We start from the raw sequence: 20,992 nt of genomic DNA on the forward strand, positions 1-20,992 counted from the left end.
GCAAGATGCACACAGTGCCAACGGTATAGAAAAGACTTACTATTCATACCTTAGGAATCGTGGCAGAGTATACAAAGACACTGGCAGTCTGACTGCCATCCACAGCCTTCAGACCTCATCCTCTGTCTCTCTTGTAACTGATTCCAGCTCAGGATCAACTCGAGCAGTGGCTCTCAACCTTCCCAGTGCTGTGACCCTTTAGTCCAGTTCCTCATGTTGTGGTGACCCCCAACCATGACATTGTTTTCATTGCTCCTTCGTAACTGTAATTTTGCTACTGTGACGAATCGTAATGGAAATACTTTTGGAGATAGAGGTTTGCCACACACAGGCTGAGAACCACTGGACTGGAGAAAACCAAAGATGCTCAAGTTAATTGCCGAGGATGTCCTATTTCTTAGCGTGCCTCCAGCATCGTCCAGCCAACATCCCCCAATCATGGCCGGCCTGACCACCGTTAAGCCTTCCCACTCCCTTGACATCCTTTGAGTCTACAGAATGCAAATTATGGCATCTTCCAGCAAACTCTGAGTAAACAGCTTATAGTTTCCATTGGGTGCTAATCACCTATTTCCACAAAATGAACTCTGCCTCTTCCCATGAAGAGAGCAGAAAGATGGTCTTGAGGAATGAAGAAGACTGTCGCCATATACGTCCACTCATCAAGTAGCCAACAGACAGCACGCATGGGGAACCTGAGTAACCCGTGAAAAAAGGCAAAACTACAGAAAAATGGACAGACCGAGCCCACCATAAGAAAAGAGCCTGGTGATCAATACACACGAGCTCTTTCGTGGGTCTCACTACAGACCACAGAAATGCAATCCTAGTGGGCACTACTGGTCTCCCCAGAGGCTCACTGAGCAGCAGGACTCCTGGGGTGCCGGGGAGTGTGGCCTTTGTCCTGTCTATACCCCCTCTGTTCTTAAGGTGTCTCCAGGGCAGTTGCCTTCTGCTCTAGACCCAGGCCTCGGGTGAGGAAAGAGCAGGAGATGGTGCTCAGGGTCCTTTACTGCTTTAAAAATTCTGCCTTCCTAAATCAAGGAGGACAGGCAGAGAGAGGAGGGGCAGGGCCTGTTCACACTCCCAGCATCAGAAGAAACAGGAAGCCCTGGTTGTTGCCTAGGTGGCTCAACTAAAGCTAAGAACATCAAACAACTAAAACCTACGGGCATCTTTAGGATTTATGGCACTGGTCCTCCTTCATCTGTCCTTGACAGAAAAAGCAGAGGCAACCGATGACTATAGCCACGAGTTAACATTGACACACCATCCTAGTCTATCTTTTGAGGTATTTGGGGATTGGACTCAGGGTCTCATACTGATAAACAAGCATTCTCCGTGCATCTCCACATCTCCAGCCACCACCACCCATTTTAAAGAAGAGGAAAAGTGAGGTTCAGGTAGATAGAACCATTCCAGGCCACAGAGCACAAAGTAATAGAAATCTTGGTGAGTCAGCACTCACAGCTTCCCCCCACCAGAGTCCACAACTCACCTATGTTTCTCTCTCCCAAGACCCACCCTCCCCCAACAGCCCATAACTCTCAGCTGTTCTATATGCAGCCCCTGCCTCCCATCCCACGAGAGGCGAACTAAGCCCTCGTGTGTTTTTGCTTTACACTCAGAGCTTCCTCTCAGCAGAAGGGGACGTTCAGTGACTCATCGAATGTCACACTTACCTTGTCCCAGCAGTAGCAGCAGCAGCAGTCCCACCAGGGAAACGCCTGGCCATGACTCCATCCCTCAGTCTTGCAGGTGTCTGGGACCTCTGAGTAACCAGCTTCCTTCCACAGACGGATGAGTTACCACTCTCCCTCCTGCTTTTATGCCCCTCTGGGATCTGATAGCACACCTGTCGTAAATTTTACTGTGTTCACCTTTGAAAGGGGGCAGTGGCTGGCTGTAAATGATAAATATTAACATTTAGGCAGACACTTGACAACAGGGTAGCGTGCTCTCATCGCAGACACCCAAAGATCAGGACTATATATGGTGGCCTCTCTGCTACCTCCCATGATGTCAGGAGTCCAGAGTTGGCTGGTGGCAGAACTACGGAAAGGACAGATCTTGGCATCTCATGTGTTGAGCAGGGATTCCTCTATGTAAGACAACCCTGGGATCTTGGGCACATCCCCGATCTGACCTCATCTGCCTTTACTTCCTGGTTCACAGAAAATAAAGGACAAAGAACCAAAGTGCTTTGTGACCATTGTAGACCCCTCAAACCTGCTCCAAAAGGGAGCTTTCCTAGTCTGAAGTATCTCTCCACCCAGTCTCAGGGGCCACCAGGTTCTCTAGTTGGGACCTCAAGGGGAGGTTTCTTTCTGATGTCCCCAAGCCACCTCCAAACGCACCGATGGCCGGAAGCGGCAGGCAGCACGGCGCACAAGCATTGTCTGGATGTCGAGCTATGAGATGCAAAAGGCTGAGAGGTGAGCCAGCATGGAATCCACTCTGACCCCATCAGCAGTTTCCACTGGGCATGTGAAGTGGGGGCTGCCGGGCTGAGACTATGCTGGGCAGACCGAGCTCGACTGAGCTAGAGTTTAAAGCCCGAGTGACAAAAGCTGTTGAGGGTGACACATTCATCCTTTCCCCCGACAAACACCACGGAATGATTGCCCTGTGATGCAGCCTCTGAGCGCTGACTCCACTAGGAACCCAGACATGGGAACCTGGTCCCCATGACCCAACTCAGATCTTGCTCTCCATTCTCACTTAGATTTTTCCCCCCTATAGATAACTTCACTGTGTTGAGACTAAAGTAACGGTGAGCTGTGTGGTTCTTAATTTATCAAGTCCTGATCTAGGATATTGTCATCCCTTCTCGGCTGCTCGGAAATATAACCTGGGGGGACCGTGAATCTCGGGATTAGTTGCAGCCTTCGGACTTTGCATGGGTGAGGAGCCATGTGGTGGAGTGTGGACACGGACACACTAATCCTGTTGGCCATGCCCCGTTGACCATGGCTAATCCTAGGACCTTGGAAAGGAGGACAGGCTCAGAAAGGATGAAGAAACTGTACACGGTGACAAGGTCTGTGGGGGCTGTGTGAGCACAGCCCTCAAGCACCTGGACACTTGTCACCAGCACTACACGGCCCACAGATGCAAATTCATACTCACAGCTGCTGCCCCACTATGGATGCCAGAACCACCCACTCTGTGCCACCAACATAACGTCACCAAACTTCCTTGAATGTAACAAGGGTCCATGAGACTCTGCTCATGAGAAGGCCAGAAGTAGGGGAAGCATGACTGGACAGAAACATGTGTTCCCACCTCTGGTCCTGCCGATGGGCCAGAACCTATCTTATATCTGTTCCCACCTCTCCTGCCGATGTGTTGCTGGCCAGAACCCATCCTATAAGTCTCTTTTACTTATAGAAACTTGAGATACGACTTAATCATTTTGATCTCTGAGGACGTTTTGGCATAGGACAGTCTGAAATGTCTTTTAGATCAAGGAAATCTTGGAGTCCCAACAAAAGTAAGGTAAGGGAAACATTTCTTTCTTCCTTCCTTTTTTGGGGGTTGGAAGCTGGAGCAAGACACGGCCTCATACTGTACTCCAGGTTACTCAGAATGTATTCAGTGTATCTCAGAATGTCCTCAGACTCACAATAATGCACAGTAGCCTTCTGGGTAGAGCATTGATTACTGGTATGAGCCATCACCCTTGGCTTGGTAAGTAACATTGTGGTAAGCATTCTTGCCAACACCGTGGAGACATCTGTCAGTTTGAATGACACTTGCTATCTATTGGGTCTCTTACAGCTGATAAAACAAGGAGAAGGCAGTCCTCCACAGACAGAGGCGAGCAACTGCCAACCTCATCTCTTCCCCAGAAACTGTTGTTCTCTGTTGTTGTTTTGCTATGAAATCTGTTAAGAGGACAAGGCCTAAAAGAGGGGACGTGTGTCACTGCCTGCTTTAGCAAAAGTCTCCGGGTGTGCCCTCTAAGGAGGAAACAGGCCTGTGAACTCACGTCTTCAGAGTTAGATAGAATTTCTTGCTCAGAAGACTTCTTGTAGACGAAGAAAAGTAGTTGCTATTTCCCAAGGACCCACTAGGAGGTGCTAGACCAAATCTCAGACCCAAGGCCCACACAGACCAAAGCAGCCCAGGACTTAGAAGTATAATTTTCAAACTGACAGACATAAGTGATTATATTCTCGTGAATGTAGTTTGCTGAATGAATATGCCACTTTAAGAAAACAGATTACAGAACACCTGAGAGTACTGAATATGATAGTGGTAAGAAAGGTGCCTGGGAAATTCATTTTGGTTACATGTTGTGAAGAAGTGTGCAGTTCTCAATGTGGGTCACAGTCGATATTTGAAAACCACTATATTAGTAGAAAACAGAGGCCTGGTTTGTCTTCTGGCTGGTGATGCAGCTAGCCACAATTCATCTGTGTTACAGAGAATCTAGAAGCAACATCTGAGGTTGGTTCTGGGCCTTGGGAAGGAGGGTAAGTGGGGTCAAGCTTTTTGAAGATTGTGAGTAGAGCTTGAGGTAGCTTGTCTTACCTCAGTAAGAAAACCAGGCTCACTTGAATGAGCTGGGACCACATGATAATAAGTGTGTATCATCCAAGATGAGAGCCCATCATCTCGGATGTGGATGCGGTGCCTGTTTCCCTGTACAAAACTCAGGCACACAAAACACTATCCAATGCTCAGAACTAGCCTCATTCAGCTGCCCGTGAGCAGAGACCATCATGAACCAAGATACTAAAGACATGGACTTCACTAGGGAACAAAGAAGGGATCAACACTGTAGATCAGGAGAAAACCCACGATTTTTAAATATCTCATTCTTATTAGTAAGGAGAGAAAGATTGATGTGGCAAATCCCAGAGTAGGTGGAGGTGACACCTAGTCTGCTTTGATCTCTGCTAGCTGCCCAGAAGCTAGCCCAGGACTACTGTAGCAGGCATTCACTGGGTTGGACGAATAAATTAATGATTGAACGTTGGAATGAAGCAGAGACCAAGACTTACTATGCAAAGATCAGCTCACAGAACAGACTAGAGACAATGAAAGGAATACACATCATGATTGAGGACAGCGATCTAAGGACAAAGAAAATGTATCCCTTGTGCCACTAAGCGCAAAGACACATGGGTGGTGGGTCATGGCTCTGCCAGTATTCATCCACATAGTGGTTCTCCATCCTGGCTTCCTTTTGGAACCTTAAGGCACTACCTGGCAGCCAGCACTGACAAAGACAACTCTCTAACTTGCACAAGTCAAAAGTCCACCTGGCAAGAGGACAGGCCGCTAATGGCTGGCAAAAGAGGCTGACCTTGTGACCTCTCTAGAGAGAAATCCACTGGAAGATACCACCTGGAGAGATTCTGGGGCTTATTTTTCTGGGGTCAAGGGGGTAGGTGGAAAGAAAGCTGAATTCTGGTGCCTAGAAAAGCCCAGTGTCTGAGACCAAGGTGTGTAAGCTGGAGTTCCAGGTCAGTTATGATGCCTGCTGTCACTTGAAGTCTCCCTCTCCCCCTCCTCCCTCTCTCTTCCTCTCCTCCCTCCCTCCCCCTCCCCCTTCCTCTTTCTTCCCTTCCCCTCCCCCTCCCCATCTCTCCCTCCCTTCTATACTGTGAAATTAGTTGACAGCATGAATTTCATTCTGCAGTGGGTACACAGACACATTCATGGTGTTTAAAGGAGGACCGATCTGACTTGACCACTTCATGCACTCGGGATACTCTCTTTCTACACCAGGCATTAGTGCAAAGAAGGTACTATGGCTGGCTGTCCACCGTTTATTGGGGAGAGGGGTGAGCAAATAAGTCTCTACAGTATGAGCCCTGGTCCTCTGCAAATCACTTGGACACTAATTATGGGTCTTTTTTCTCTCCACACCTTACGCCCTTCGACTCTGAGGGCTCTCCAGACTCTCATGTTCTGGAGGAACGTAGACAGGAACACTTACTAGAGCCATGCCTTCCCAGCACACAGAAAAGGGTGTTTGTACGCAAGGAGCCTGAGATGATCAGTCAGGGTATTTTAAACAGCCCAACCCAGTACCTTTCTGTAAGTCCAGAGAGGACATTCTGGTTGCCTATCTGTGGCTCATTATCACCTACATCCAGGTTCAGATTTAAACAGCATTCACTGAAGCCTACTGAGTAGGAGATAGGCACCTACTAAGCTACAGGCCTCATGTAGTTCAAATGCATAAATGTTTTATTTCATACTAGTGGGATTCTTCTGGGGCAGGGGTAAAAATTCCAGCCAAAGTTCACCCAAGTGTAGAAGGAGGTGCTGAAGCCACCTCTCCCGTTCATTTGTCCCCAGCATTACTGGGAGATATACCTAGCGCAATGGCCAGTCATCCTTCAAGAGGGGAAGTGAGAGGGGGTCTTGGTCCTGAGTTGTAGGGGCCTGGCCTTTGGCTCTTAAACCAAATATGACAGTAGACTTACCAGTGTGATTCTTCTTTCCTGGATGCTGAATCTGAAAACTAGGGTGCTGGAGAACCTGGAGGTAAAGTACCCCTCTTTCTGACACCACAAGACTCCTCTCTCTGGCTCTGTTTCAGAAGGACCAGAGAACTTAAGAGCAGTCTACCACCCACCATAGGAGGGTTGATGCCAGCTTCATCCCTTCTCCCCTTCCCAAGGACAAGTGGGACACCTTAAGAATGCTTCGGAAAGCACTCAGTCCTTGGCAGTCACCTGGACCAGGCTTTCTCCTCCCCTCCCCTACACCGAAGAAAACTGAGGCAAAGAAAGAGGCTTTTGTGAGGCCTGTCCATGAGTAAGAACAGCGCCGGGGGTGGGACTCTCTGGTCCGAGTTCAATGTTCCTTCCCACTCGTTGCTCAGGGCTGAATCACTGTGACCATGGCAGCGACGGTGTGTTTAGTCCAGCTTTATCAATAAGAAATTTTAAACCCACATAGGACTAAGTAACTGGCTCAAGGTTGCTTAGCTACTAGGGGTAGAGCCCAGAACTCTGGAGAGCCAACCATGGCCAGGAGTGGCTGAGTTCAAGCTATGAATTCAATGCAAAACCTATGGTAAATGACACCAACATAAGCCTAACGCCCATCATCACGCCCTCCCTTATTATGGCATGGAGTCCCTGGGATGATGCTGGGATGGGAAGCCCTTCCCTAGACCTCCCAGAGCTGAGATGCCTATATGTGGTACCCATGACTTCACAGAGCAAGTCTAGGGAGCCAGGTGGCATCAAATTTGATGCCCTGCCCATGAAGCTTGTCTTTGCCTCACTCCCTGCAAGAGCTGTGATGTGTCCTTTGAGTCCAAAAAGAATAAGCAGACATCCCAAGGTTTGCCCGGGAATCTCAGTGCTTGCTACTACACTTAGCAGGTCCTGGATCCCATACCCCGAGCATCCACACAGAGCCCACCCACCTCCCTGGCCTGCATTCATGGTAGAGCACCTACCCAGATAGCATCCCTAGGTTTTAGAACAGAGACAGGGACAGGAAAGCAGATTAGCAGTTGGTGCACATAAGAGGTGTCTCTCCCCTGGCTTCTGGTAACAGTTCCTGCAGACTGACCCGGGGCAGCTTACCAGCCTGGACGTCCCTCTATTCAGAGCACAGCAGACACAGAGCAGAGCCTCTGGGCCTGTGGTTGTTGGCCAGGGGATTACTGTCCTTTATGTCACCAGCCTGGTCAAGGGCTGGGTTGCCAACACCCAGGACACCAAGGCAGCCTGTGGGTGTTAATGGCACTGGTGATAATGTACAGACCTGTTTATATGCCTGCTCCATTTCAGGCTGTTTACGTTTGATGGCACCACCTGGGCAGAGGGCTGTGAGGGAGTAGGCGAGAGAGGGGGAAGTGCTGACTGAGAAGGGTTCTTCCCTGGGGCCCTGATACCAACCAGTCACCAGGTCTGTGCTGGGCTCCAGCCGTCTGGACATCTAAGGTGGGGAATGGGTGGCTCAATGAGGGACTGTCCCCTCACCTTTTATTTCCTCAGAGACTGCAGAAACACCACTGCCTCCAGGAGATTCTGATTGACATCAGCCTGTCAGCTGTGCTTTCTTCACTTCAGAGATACAGGAAGGGCGTGGCTTTTTTGTTTTTCCACAGAAAATTGAATTCCTAAACTCTGCATCCTTTCTATCCTGTTTACTTTCAGACTATGGCATTTCTGAAAATAGACTGTGTGTGTGGTGTGTATATGTTGTACATGTGTGTACGTGTGTGCATGTACGTATGTGCATGTGTATCTGTGTATCTGTGTGAATGTCTGTGTCTGCATGTTTGTCTGTGTGTGCATATGTGTGTGTGTGCATGTGTCTGTGTGTTGTGTACATGTTGCATGTGTTTGTGTGTACATGTGTGCCTGTGTGTGTGCACATATGTGTCTGTGTGTGCTGTATATGTGTCTGTATGTGTATATGTATGTCCATGTATGTATATGTATGTGCGGGTATGTGTGTGTATGTGCATGTGTGTCTGTGTGTATATATGTGTGTACGTGAGTATGTGTTTGTGTCTCTATATGTGTATATGTATGTGCATGTGAGTGTATGTTGTATATGTGTTGTGTGTTCTGTGTGTATCTCTCTGTGTGTTGTGTATCTCTGTGTGTGTTGTATGTGTCTCGGTGTGTTGCTCATGTATGTGTGTGTATGTGTTGTGTGTGTCTGCATGTTACCTATGTCTCTATGTGTATTATGTTGTGGATGGTAATGTGTATGGGTGTGTATGTTGTGTGTATTGTGTGGGGTGTTCATGTGTACATGTATGAGAACAACCTTAGGTGTTGTTCATCTGGCACTGTGCACTTTTATTTTGAGGGAGAGTCTCATTAGCCTGGAAGTTGCTGAGTAGCTGGCCAGTGAACCTCAGGATCCTCCTGTCTCTACCACCCCAGCAATGGGGCCACCAGCTTGTACTGCCACACTAGCCTTTCAGATTCTGGAAATCTACAGGGATATTTAGAAACCTTCCTGAGACTGGGTGTAAAAGCAAATTTTATTTTATTTGTATTTGTTTTGAGATAAAGTCTTGCTATGTATCTCACTCAGACTAGCCTTGAACATGAGATCTTCCTGCCTCAGGCTCCTGGATCCTGAGATTACAATTGTGTGCTACCATTCCCAGCTTTAGAGCTGTGTTTGTTTTGTTTTATTTTTATCTCCGAGTTTCTGCTCCCAAGACCGGTTACGTTAACTTAAGACACAGAACTTCCTCATTTTTGTCCCTTTGAGTTTGACACTAGATTGACATTTGGAACCGCCTATGGGCATGTGGGAACAAGAACATACAGCTATATGTTTCTCCGGGGGTGGCTAGAATTTCAGTACGCTCCTTGTGAGACTCACGTAAACTCTAGTTCCTATTCCCTTTCTTCTTTGCTTCTGAGGCAGAGCCACATCAGGCCAACAGCTCTCAATTCTCTCTGGCCAGGGAGACCTGTGTCTCCCAAATCCTTATAAGGCTCCAAACTCTTGCATTTCATCATCTGAATCCCATAAGAATTCCTGTAGGCCGACCATCCCAACTCATTGTCAGGTGGCATTTCTAAAACTCCTTTCACTCACCTGTTCCCGTCCTTCAGTGTGGCTTCTGTTCCCACCACTCCATGAAAAGTTCTTGAAGGTCAGTAGTTTGTTGAATCCAATGGACGGAAAAGGATTCTCATACCTCCTTGCACTGGGCGTCTCTATAAAGTGTGAGCGGTGGCCTCAACTGCTTTCTTGAGATACTAGCCCTGTCTGGGGTTCCTGGTTTCTTCTGGCCCCTCCTCCTCTGACCTGGACCCTCCTCTGCTGGTTCTCAAGGCAACCATAGCAGCCCTTGGCTTTATTTAAAGCCTGTGTGTCAATCATTCCTACATTCCCACTTCCAGACAGACCTTTCTTCTCAGCTTCAAGCTCCATAAACTCATTCACTGACTCAATACCCTCCCTTTGATGTCTGTGGGTTCTTCATGCTCTGGGAGTGTAGAACCAGCCACATCATTCTTCTGCCATCGTTTTCAACCCTACAGGAAACAGCAGTGGCCATTGCAGACAGACCCAGACAATATCCAGGGGACCTCCTCTCGCTCCAGCAGGTCACCAGTGGCTGAGTCCCATCAATTTTGTATTGCAAACCATTCTCCAGTTGTGGGACTAAGCTTACAGTCACCCACAACTGGCTAAACGTCGCCGGCTATATTTCTGCTCCTTATGTTTTCCTTTCCTTTCTTTAACTATATTAGTCTGAACAATCTTGTCAGCGTGCAAGCCTAATGTCTCATCCTGTATAAAACCACTCGGAAATGTTCCTATTGCTCCTTAGTCAGAGACCGTTCACCTCAGCAAGATCCATAAGACCCCGTGTGCCTACTCTTCATTCTCAAATTCCACATTCTCTCCTTGTTTTACACACACACACACACACACACACACACACACACACACACAACCATACACACATACACATACAATCATATACCCATATACACACACACACACACAAACACACACCACTAGGCTCCTGTCTGTCATACGTGTTCACAGATTATCCTGTCTGACTAACCTTACGTCCCCAGAGGACGCTGCTGCTGTGTCCCCACTACACAGCATAAAGCCTGACGTCAGTAACTGCTGTATAAATCTACTCCCACTCACGTCATTCCTCAGGGGCCACAGTAAGAAGAATCAAATTTTACTTCTCAGTAGCTTAACTACCCTCACCCTCTCTGGTAGGTTGCTTAAGGCTCTGTTGCTTTGGCTACTTCACCATGATGGGGAACAAACAGTTGGCCAGTTGGAGCTCTCTCCTTTGCTGAAAAAGGCAGACCCTGTATTTCATTCAGCAATGGGATTCCCATAGGGCTCCTAATACAATAATGACCCAGTTGGAAGCATGGTCGTCAGAGTTGGTCTCTTGAGACTAAGAAGAATACACTGCCTCATGAGGAAAGAGATGCTTCTGCTGCTGGACCCAAATATGTCCCGTTGTCCTCCAGAGAACTCTCTGAAAACGCTCCCCTGAGAACCAAGAAAACCTTCCATTTCCCTGTCCTGTAAAATGAGGATAATGGATCTGCCAGGTCAGTGCCAAAATTCCCACCCTGGCAGAACACTTGCCATGGAAACCATGTTCCTCTTCTCAGGTACCGTGTAACCCTGAGGGTTCAGAAGCGCCTGCAGATGGTTCCCTCCCAGCTGTAAGTTAATAAATACACTCTGCTAATCTTGCCAACTCGGTCTCGTACTTAGCTGGATTCTTCCTATAATCCTAAAACTGTAGCTGGCATCCGTTTCGCCTGCCTGTCGCCGAGCTCAAGCTCGTGGCTCTCGGTGGATTGATTGCAGGTCCCACTTAAGAACCCCGGCCAGCTCCCTCTGCCTTGAATCATTTGACTGCAGTGTTGACTTGTCAAGTCCAGGTATTTATGTTTGGGTTACCTTGCCCTGGGGCTGCGTGCTTGATGACTTGCCTTCTGCAGCTCCTCCTTTCATTCACCCTGTGTCCTTAGGTGCTGTCCTGTCATGTAGAGGATCACAGTGGAAGGCAGACATGATTCCTAGCATCTCACCTCCCAGAGTGGAGAGCTGGCAGCTTCCTTTAGACTAGCCTCCCACCCAACCAGGACAAACAAACCCAGAGAAAAACTGTCCTTTCTGCCTGCTCACTTGACCTGAAAATTTGATTCTTTCAAAGATGTTGTTTCTCTGACATATTCTGCCTGTAGGAGGCTGGGATTACTGAGTTCCCAGGTATTCTGACAGGTCAGGGCTCAAACCAGGGATCCACTAGGTAACCTCAGCTAGAAGCAAGCATGAATCTGAAGGATGAAGGGGAGGAGTCAGAAGAGGAGAAAAGAGGAGGAGGAGGAGGAAGAAGGAAGGAGGGGGAGCAGGAGGAAGAAAAAAGAGGATGGGGAGGGGAGGAGGAGGAGGAAGGAGGAGGGAGAGGAGAGAGGAAGATGAGAAGGTGGGAGGAGGGGAGGAGGAGAGGAAGGAGGAGGAAGGATGGAGAAGAGGGGGAGGGAGAGGAAGAGGGGGAAGAGGAAGAGAGGAGGAGGAAGAAGAGGAGGAGGAAGAAGTGGAGGAGGAAGAAGAGGAGGAGGAAGGGAAGAGGAGGAAGAGGAGGAAGAGGGAGATGAGGAGGAAGAGAAGGAGGAAGGGAAGAGGGGGATAAGGAAGAGGAAGAGGAGGAAGAGGAGGAGGAGGAAGAGGAGGAGGAGGAAGAGGAGGAAGAAGGGAAGAGGAGGAAGAGGAAGAGGAGGAGGAAGGGAAGAGGGGGATAAGGAAGAGGAGGAGAAAGAGGAGAGGAGGAGGAAGGGAAGAGGAGGAAGAAAAGGAGGAGGAAGAGAAGGAGGAAGGGAAGAGGGGGAGAAGGAAGAGGAAGAGGAGGAAGAGGAGCAGAGGAGGAAGAGGAGCAGAGGAGGAAGAGGAGGAGGAAGAGGAGCAGAGGAGGAAGAGGAGCAGAGGAGGAAGGAGAAGGAAGAGGAGTAAGAGGGGCAGAGGAGGAAGAGGAGGGGGAGGAAGAGGAGGAGGAAGAGGAGGAGGAGGGAGGAAGAGGAGGAGGAAGAGGGAGGAAGAGGAGGAGGAAGAGGAGGAGGAGGAGAGCTAAGACCAGACCTGCCAGGCTTAGCAGAACAAGGATGTCTCTAAAGATGTGGACCCTGGAGAGGGACCCAATAGGGAGGGGTGAAGCCATTTAGGAGCCTGGGAGATTCTCCATGACCAGCTGACTGAAGCATCATATGGGTCAGAAAAACACAGACAACAAACCTGTGCAGTGAGAAAAGTCCAAAGCCACCACAGTCCCCCCTCTCCCGCACCCCAGCATCAGGGCAGAACCCTGATCTTCCATGCATCAGGCCCTGGGAAACTTAATGATGTCAAAGCTCGTTTGCCCAGATTTCCCACCCCAACTCCCCAGTGCTGGAGCAGCCTGACTTTCCCAGCTAGGGAGACAGGGGAAAGCACTGTATGACTCAGCACCAAGGCCTTCCCCAGCCTTGGAGGGTGGGATAGGGGTGCATTTCCAGTGGAACCCGGCATTTTGTTATCTGTGCTGGCTGGTCTGTGTCAGCTTGACAGAAAAACTACAGTTCTCCGAAAAGAGGAAAACATAATCAAGAAAATGCCCCCATGAGATCTGATCTTAAGGCATTTTCTTAATTAGTGGTGGATAGGGGAGGGCCCAGCATATTGTGGGGGGGCACTCCGGGGCTGGTGGTCCTTGGGTTCTATATGAAAACAGGCTGAGAAAGCCAAGGGAACAGCCAGTAAACAGCAGTTCTCCACAGCCTCTGCTTGGCTCCTGCCTCCAGGTCCTGCCCTGTTTGAGTGCCCATCCTGATTTCCTTTGATGATGAGTAGAGACATAGAAGTGTAAACTGAGGGCTGGAGAGATGGCTCAGGGGTTAAGAGCACTGAATGCTCTTCCAGAGGTCCTGAGTTCAATCCCCAGCTACCACATGGTGGCTTCTAACTATCTGTTATGAGATCTGGTGCCCTCTTCTGGCCTGCAGGCATATATACAGCACAGGATGATATATATATATATATATATATATATATATATATATATATATATATATATATATATATATAATAAATCTTAAAAAAACAAAAAAGTGTAAGCAGGTAAATCTTTTCCTCCCCCACATGTTTTCTGGCCGTGGTTTTTTGCCACAGCAGTAGAATCCACAACTAAGACAATATCCTAGGAGCTGGATATTTTATCCTCTGGGAGTTGTCCCTGTGAGAATGGATCCAGACCACTTACTTGTCAAAAGCAGGCTTATAAACAGCTCCTCAGAGCCAATACCTATGCTTACACCTGGGTAGGTCAGCCAGTATCCCATATCCCGAGTCTTCCGCTCATCCCTCTTAATACTTTCTTTTTTTTTTTTTTTTTTTTTTTTTTCGGAGCTGAGGACCGAACCCAGGGCCTTGTGCTTGCTAGGCAAGCGCTCTACCACTGAGCTAAATCCCCAACCCCTCCGCTCATCCCTCTTGAAGGCTTGCGACTGCAGCTTTCCATCTCATAGGTACAGTGCACACCCACATGGTTGGGAACCCAACCTATTACATCGCCCAGCCCCAGGCCCCTTTCCCTTAAGAGCTCAGCGACGATATTCTCGCTATGATGTGCACAGCTCAAAGTAGCAGGCTTCTTCCCTCGCCTCTCTCAGCTTCTTCTATCAGTAAGAGCCCACCCGTTCTAAGACCAAGGGGCCCATGTAATTGGCCCAGGAAGCAGATGTCTTGAAAAGAAGGGCCCCCTGAGTCCCAAGGTGATAGTAGTTTAAAGAGGGCAGCCACCTATTAACAAAGCACAAAGGCTTCCCCATCCCCTTCTCTCATACGGTCAGAGAATGAAACGATTCTTTCTGCAACTCAAAGCCGACTCCCCAAGTTAGCATCTCTTTTCTTTTTCTCCTTGGAGGCTGGTGCTCCAGGTTCATGCGCTTCTACTCACTACCCTACATAGGGACCAACATACACCTGCCCTGTATGACTTGGTGTTCTGAACCCAGAGGAATCATCCTGGCAGAGGCAGGGAGTCGGTACACACTCTCTGAGCTACTTCTGCCTGCCGAGTATGGCCTCTGATCACGGAGCTTCAGTTGTTTCATCCGTGGACATCGGATGGCAATGGGCAGGCATAACCATTGCCTCTTGTGGGCTCATTTCACTGCGCTGTGGTGAAGGGTCCTGGAAACTTCCAAGAAAGGACAAGGTGATTTCGATGTAGAGTGGGGAGAGGCTGGAGTGGACTAGCAAGCTCTCAATGCCTGGATAACCATGGGCCTTTATCCCAGGTAAAAAGGGGAGCAAGTAAAGAACTGTCAGGACCTCTTCATGGTTTGGTTTTTTTGAAACAGAAGTCTCAGTCAGCTCACAAGGCTTCAGACTCACTATGTAGCTAAGGATGCTTCTTCTTTTTTTTTTTTTCTTTTTTTCGGAGCTGGGGACCGAACCCAGGGCCTTGCGTTCGCTAGGCAAGCGCTCTACCACTGAGCTAAATCCCCAACCCGTTAAGGATGCTTCTTACACCTTAAGCCCTTAAGCTTGAACCCTTAAACTGGATTTTCCCGCTTCTGCTTCCTGAGTTCTAGGATTCTCAGGCATGTTCTGCCACCCCTGGCTGATGTGGTGATCGGGCTGTCTGGTAACTGGGTCATACCCCCATGTTCCCCGGTTTTGATGGCTTTGTGGACCATAGATCTAGGGAGATAAGGATGGCTGTTCTGCCGCCACTTAAGACCTGAAGGAGGTTTACCACAGTGAAGGGGGAGGCATGTTCATGAAGGAGATGGACGTGCTGGCCTAGACATTGTCTTGTGCCTTGAGTAAGGATCCGAGGACCTAGCTGAGGGGTTTGCAAAGACTGCAGAGGGGAAAGCAGAGTGTGGACTTAGACACCACAGTAAGCCCTTCCCTTGAGAGACTGCAGTGACAGGTCAGAACATAAATCGAAGAGTCAAAAGTGGGCTCTGGGAAGCCAGTGGTGGCAGCTCACCTGGAACTCAGCCTTGGGAAGCCTGAAGCAGGAGGATTGTGAGTTCAAGATCACCCTTGTCTCAAGAGAGAGAGAGACAGCATGAGAGACCATGCAGACGTGTTCTGGGCTAGAGCAATTTGAGAGTTCTGGGAAGCCAATTAGGCTGTGGCTTCTGTCTCGGGACAGACTAGAGAAGAGAAAATACCAACACCCGCTACCTGAAGAACAACTGTGTCATTACCTGGCCGTGAAGCAAAGATCTACAAAGCAACCATAAAAGTAAAGGCTTCGAGAGATGGCGCAGTAGGTAAAAAGCTCACCATATAAATGTGAGGATCTGGGTGTAGGTCCCCAGAACCCACTTCAAGCCAGACATGATAGCATATGTCTGTAATGCCAGGACTTCCTATACTCAGAGAGGAAGTAGAGACAAGAGTCCTCTGACCATACCTCGGCTTGTGCTCACACAGATGCATGCATGCATGCGTGTGCTCACATAGACAAAAGGCTTGGTTATGGGGGATTCAAGGATCAAAAGCTTGGAAAATGGAATCTTAACCAAGACAGGAGCACTGCAGCTCGAGTGAGGCTCCTCGGAATCTCAGCTCAGCTCTGCATCCACAGACAACTGCTCTCACCTGAGCATCCGAATGCTCACATTCATTCCATGGTAGGGCCGTTTTTAGCTCCTCCCAGCTCACACTCCCGGAGGCTCCCTTTTTTGTTTTGGTGTCACTTTCCCAAGGTATGGGTCCCGTGTGGGCAGAAAGAACTCCTGACTCACCCAGCATTCTGTGTATGTTGGGATTTCAGTGTCATCAGGGAGGGGGAAAAATGTGAGGTGTGGTCCACGCCCTCAAAGACTTTATCATCACCTCTTTGGAATCACCAGCAGCAATAGAGTCTAGAAGCTTTAAGAAAGAGGAGAGGGCAGTGCATAGGGCTGCTGAGAGCAGAGAGGGGCCATCCTGAGGGAAGCCAGTTGGAGCAAAGTCAACTTCAAGCCCCATCTCGAAGAAATGACGAAGTCTGACTGTAGGCACCTGAGTAAAAGCAGGGCCGCCAGCTGTAAGCACACAGATGTGGGCCCGGCCTGGCGGATCTGACTAGATGGAACAGAACTCATTCAAAGAAGTGCAGCCATGGTGCTTGGTGGCTTTCATTTAGGTCCACAGACACTGGGCCAGAACACGGCCAGAGTCCCGTGAGCCAATGTCAGAGATGACATATATTCTGTGAAGACTTAGTCCCCAAATGAGTGTGTCACTTGAGTCCAGATAAAGACATTTAGCCACATGGGCTCACCACACATCACGTGCAAAGCTGTAAATAATAGTGCTGACGTTGTCCCCTCTCCATCCCCCTGACCGCAGCAATAAAAGCTGATTTCCCACCTTGAGATGCACATTTGTCTTCCTCTTCCCACTCGCTTCCCTCCTAGGTCTCTGAGGTCCTGATTGTTGCACAGGCTTCTCTGGAGAGCATCTCCCGGGACACCCCATTACCCACGTGACAGAGGCAGGCTCCTCCCTTTGTCTTCTGGCCCCGCCCACCTCTCCACACACCTCATTTCATTCATCTCCCAGCGTTTTATTTCCTCGGTTGGGCTTTCCTCTCTTCATCCAGGGTGTTTCCTCAGTGCCAAAAGGTCAATCATGTCCTACTTAGAGTGATACTATTATTCCTGTGGCCTTGCAGAAGGTTACAAGAAGTGGTCACAAGACCGTCTTTAGTCCTCCCCTACCCCCACCTCCAAAGCCCTCTACAACGACTAAGACTAGATCTTTGGCCCAGTTAGTTAAAGGAACCCCCACCCCCATCCCCTTGACCTAGATAAGCAGCCCTGGTTCCTCTCTCCGTCATCTTCTCAGTCATATCCTGGCCAGAATACTTACCTCCACCTACATCTGACCAGTTCTGTCCCAACCCCTAGGTTTTCCGCAAGCTCCACCCATCTCAGATAGCAGAGAAGTAAATTCTAAGCCGGAGACCTCTGACCCTGGTCCCTGCTTTGCTCTCTTCGAGAGCGCCCTGATCAAGCCACTGCAGAAGCTTCACAGTAGAGGGAACCCACGCTTCTCTTGAGGAGGTGAGAGCGTGCTGCGATCAGATGTGTGGCTCTTGCCTCCATTACTCTGCAGGAACGCTTACTCCTGGGGTTTGTTTCCAGGTCCTGCCCACCGGCTAGGAGCTCACCCCCTTTGAAAAGCTAGATCTAAAGTACAGGTTCTCAACCTGTGGGTCAAGACCCCACCCCCCACGGAGGCCGAATGACCCTTCACGGGGATCGGGGTGGGGTCGTCTAAGAGTATCCAAACAGCAGATACCTCTGACGCAGCACCCTTCTTTGGACCTCGTTGGTACACAAAAGTTCTTGTTAAGGAAGATGAGGCTCCACCTGCCCTGAGAACATACCCTTTGCTTTGACTGGAGGTGCCCCGGGACCCAGAAGGCTCCGACCCGCAGCTCTGAGACCTTGAATCGCTTTCCACAGTGGCCTTCTCCTTGCTTCCTCCTGTCCCTCAGCATAATGGCCATGGCCAGGGAGAGGCCTAGATGAGCAGAAATGAACTTCAAGAGGATCAGAGAAGCAGCTGCACCCCGTGAAATGATCCAACCCCACCAGCCTAGCCACTCCACTATACAAAATAAATGATGCCTAAATATTTGGGGCGGACTCTGAGGCACTGATGTGGTAAGAGGCCAGAGGTAAGATTACCGGGGTTTAATTTTTTTTTTCTCTAAAACAAGATCAAAACCTGCCTGAAAGAGTGCTTTCTTCTTTCCTTTCTTTCTTTTTTTAAATCAAGAAAAGCAAAGCAGGGCTGGGCAGCGGCTAACTCTCTGTAACGTGCTTGCTGTGCCTGCAGAAGGACCAGACTCTGACCCGACAGAACCCATGTTTTGAAAACAAAGCTGGGAATGGTGGCATGTTCTGATTATCCCAGTCCTGAAGAAGCAGAGGCAGGAGGATTCCTGGGGTTCACTGGGCAAGCTCTGGTCTCAGTCAGACGGAAGAACCAGAGAGACGGCTACTCTCCAGAGCACTCGCTGCTCTTTCAGAGAACCTCGGTTCAGTTCCCAGGACCCACAACCACCCAGTAACACCAGATCCAGGGTCTTTGACACCACCTTCTGGCCTCTGAGGGTACTGCACACATGTGACACGCATAGTACACGCAGGGAAACTACTCAAGAGCACAAGACAGAGTAAATAATCTTCTTAAAAGTATGCTGGCCACATCAATTAAACTAATTAAAGGTACAGACCTTTAATCCTAGCACTTGGGAGGCAGAGGCAGAGGCAGGTTGATCTCTAAATTCAAGGTCAGCCTGGTCTCCACAGCAAGTTCCAGGACAGCCAAGACTACACAGAGAAACTGTCTTGAAAAACAAAAAACAAAAAAAAACAAAAAAAAACAAAAAAAAACAAAAAAAAAAAACAAAATCAAACAACCAACCAACCAAACAAACAAAAAACCCAAAACAAATAAACAAACAAAACTCACCACCACCACCAAGAACAAGAAAAAAGGAAGAGTCAGTTAAAAACAAACCAATATACCAGAAAGAGATTGAGGCAGACTCCCAGTGTTAACCTCTGACCTCCAGACAAACACATACACACACATGTGGGGCATACCTGAACACACAAACAAACGAACAAGCAATCTGCACACAAAACAAGAAGAACAAAGAAGGAAGCCAAGAGCAAACTCTGAATGTTTTTGTCTGCACAGAGAGCCTCGCTGCCCTGTTATTTTTAATCCTGGTGATTCCAGAGGAGCAAGAGTAGAGCTGAGCTTTAGGGGACAAGGGGCTTTTTACAGATGTCTGTATTAGTAAAAGGTTTTCAAAGAGATACATCTTTTCAAAGCAAGTAAAGAAAAAAATGTCCAAGTAAATAAGTAAATAAATAAATCGTTTTAGCCTAGACTTGACAAAATCTGCATTTTCACTGAATACAGCTTCTCTCTGGACTTACTACAATCTACAGTTTACTCTCTGAGAGAGAATTTAGGCCAGTTGATAACACTAGAGGATGGTCGTGCCATCACACCACAGGGGCACCCCTGGGTCCAGCTGGTGTCCAGATTGAGACAGAGCCATCCATCCATCAGGCCAGAATCCCTCCAAGGAAAGGGAGAGAAGCCCCTCAGGGTCCTCTGGAAGAATCTCACTAGCCCGGGAACCTTTCTCATCTTGGCACCTCCTTCTCTAACCCCTCCACCAAATGACCTCAGAGGGAGCTGCCCCGTCCCTTGAGACAGTTGTGTTGTCCTCATATGAACAGAATGCTTCTTGTAAGCCACTGCCTGCACATGGGTTCATCTCCTAGAGTCTGCCTACATGGGAGGTATGGCCTAAGCTGTCCCCTATTACCTATCCTTGGGACAGAGATGGGACAATAGATGTCCACAGAACTCAATGTTCAAGGTGGGGCAGGTAGAGTCCGTCTTCTTCTGGAGAGATCCAGCTGTTAAACGGAGAAGAGGTACCACTCACATCCAGAGACAAGGGGGAACCCTAGTCTCAGGAGGTGAAGCCTTGTCAGAATCCCAGTAGATACATCGATTGGCAACCCAGCAGTCTCCTAGCTAAAGGCTCCTCCAAAGGCTGGGACCGTTGTAGGTGGGGCTCGGCGTTCCAGCCACCTTCTACCCACATTGCCGCCCAAGTCTTGCGGTCCAGGCGCTGTCCGTTTTAAGGCTTTCTTGTTCTCAACAGAGAATACTCTCCTTCCTATATAACTTCTCCTGACAAATGTGCCCTGTACCCTAGAAAACCATGTGCCACGCCCCAACCCCCTTGGTGTTTTCCCTCGACTAGGCCTGGTAGCATCCCAGAAGCTCCTCTTCTCCCCAGCAATTATGCCTGCTCTCTGGCTGGTCATAGATCTGTCAGTACAGACAGAGCTCTTTGGAAAGCTTAGCCTCTGTAGCCCAGTTGTCAGGATCTGCTGTCTCAGACTAGCGTTCAATAAAACTGCCCTGAAACAAAGGCAAGAACTGACACCTGACTTTAGCCAATAGGCCAAAAGGCGGTGAGTTAGAATGTATCGTAAGACCCAGTATTTAAAGTCCCTGCAGAAAGTGAAAGAGATACAATGAAGGTTCCCTGTCCCAAAGTCCATCTGCCACCCAACAGTTACCACTGTCCTTCCTTTCCAGACCCCAAGCCTCTAGTATCTGACCCCTCTCCCATTCACCCTGAACCCCAAAGTTCTAAGACCCCCCCCCAAACTAGAATCCACACAGAGAGAAAATACAGCATTTGTGTTTCTGGGTCTGAGTCACCTGGTTTAGTATATTTCCCTGAAAGTTTTACAATTTCATTTTTCTTTATAATTGATTATATCTGTCCATTATGTCCGTGTACCACATCGTCATTCACCAAAACTGGTAGCTAATCCTGAGAAGAGAGGAGCGGCTGCTGGGGAGAAACCAGGATCCCTCCCAGACTACACTGCTCGCCAAGCCAGCTCAGATTTCCATTCCTCCCGAGGGCTAATAATGCCTGCCCAGTGCAGAC

General features: G+C 48.8%; 1 protein-coding gene across 3 annotated transcripts in view; it reads right to left on the minus strand.

Annotated features, from left to right (window-relative positions):
• Plb1 (phospholipase B1) overlaps nt 1-16,940 on the minus strand; it is a 136,076-nt gene extending 119,136 nt beyond the window's left edge. For 2 of the 3 annotated variants that reach the window (XM_087552239.1, XM_087552240.1), the window contains exons 1-2: nt 16,855-16,940; nt 1,683-1,903 (exon numbers count right to left, since the gene is read on the minus strand). In XM_087552239.1, coding sequence (XP_087408365.1) covers nt 1,683-1,743 — 61 coding nt within the window. In that variant the 5' untranslated portion in view covers nt 1,744-1,903; nt 16,855-16,940. Of the gene's footprint in view, nt 1-1,682; nt 1,904-16,854 lie in introns of those variants that run through there. The other variant, NM_138898.2, reaches the window with a different exon arrangement.
• Between the last annotated feature and the right edge of the window lie 4,052 nt (nt 16,941-20,992).

Source organism: Rattus norvegicus, chromosome 6 (genome assembly GCF_021556685.1).
Source record: "Rattus norvegicus strain SHRSP/BbbUtx chromosome 6, alternate assembly SHRSP_T2T, whole genome shotgun sequence".
Classification (NCBI taxonomy): Eukaryota; Metazoa; Chordata; class Mammalia; order Rodentia; family Muridae; genus Rattus; species Rattus norvegicus.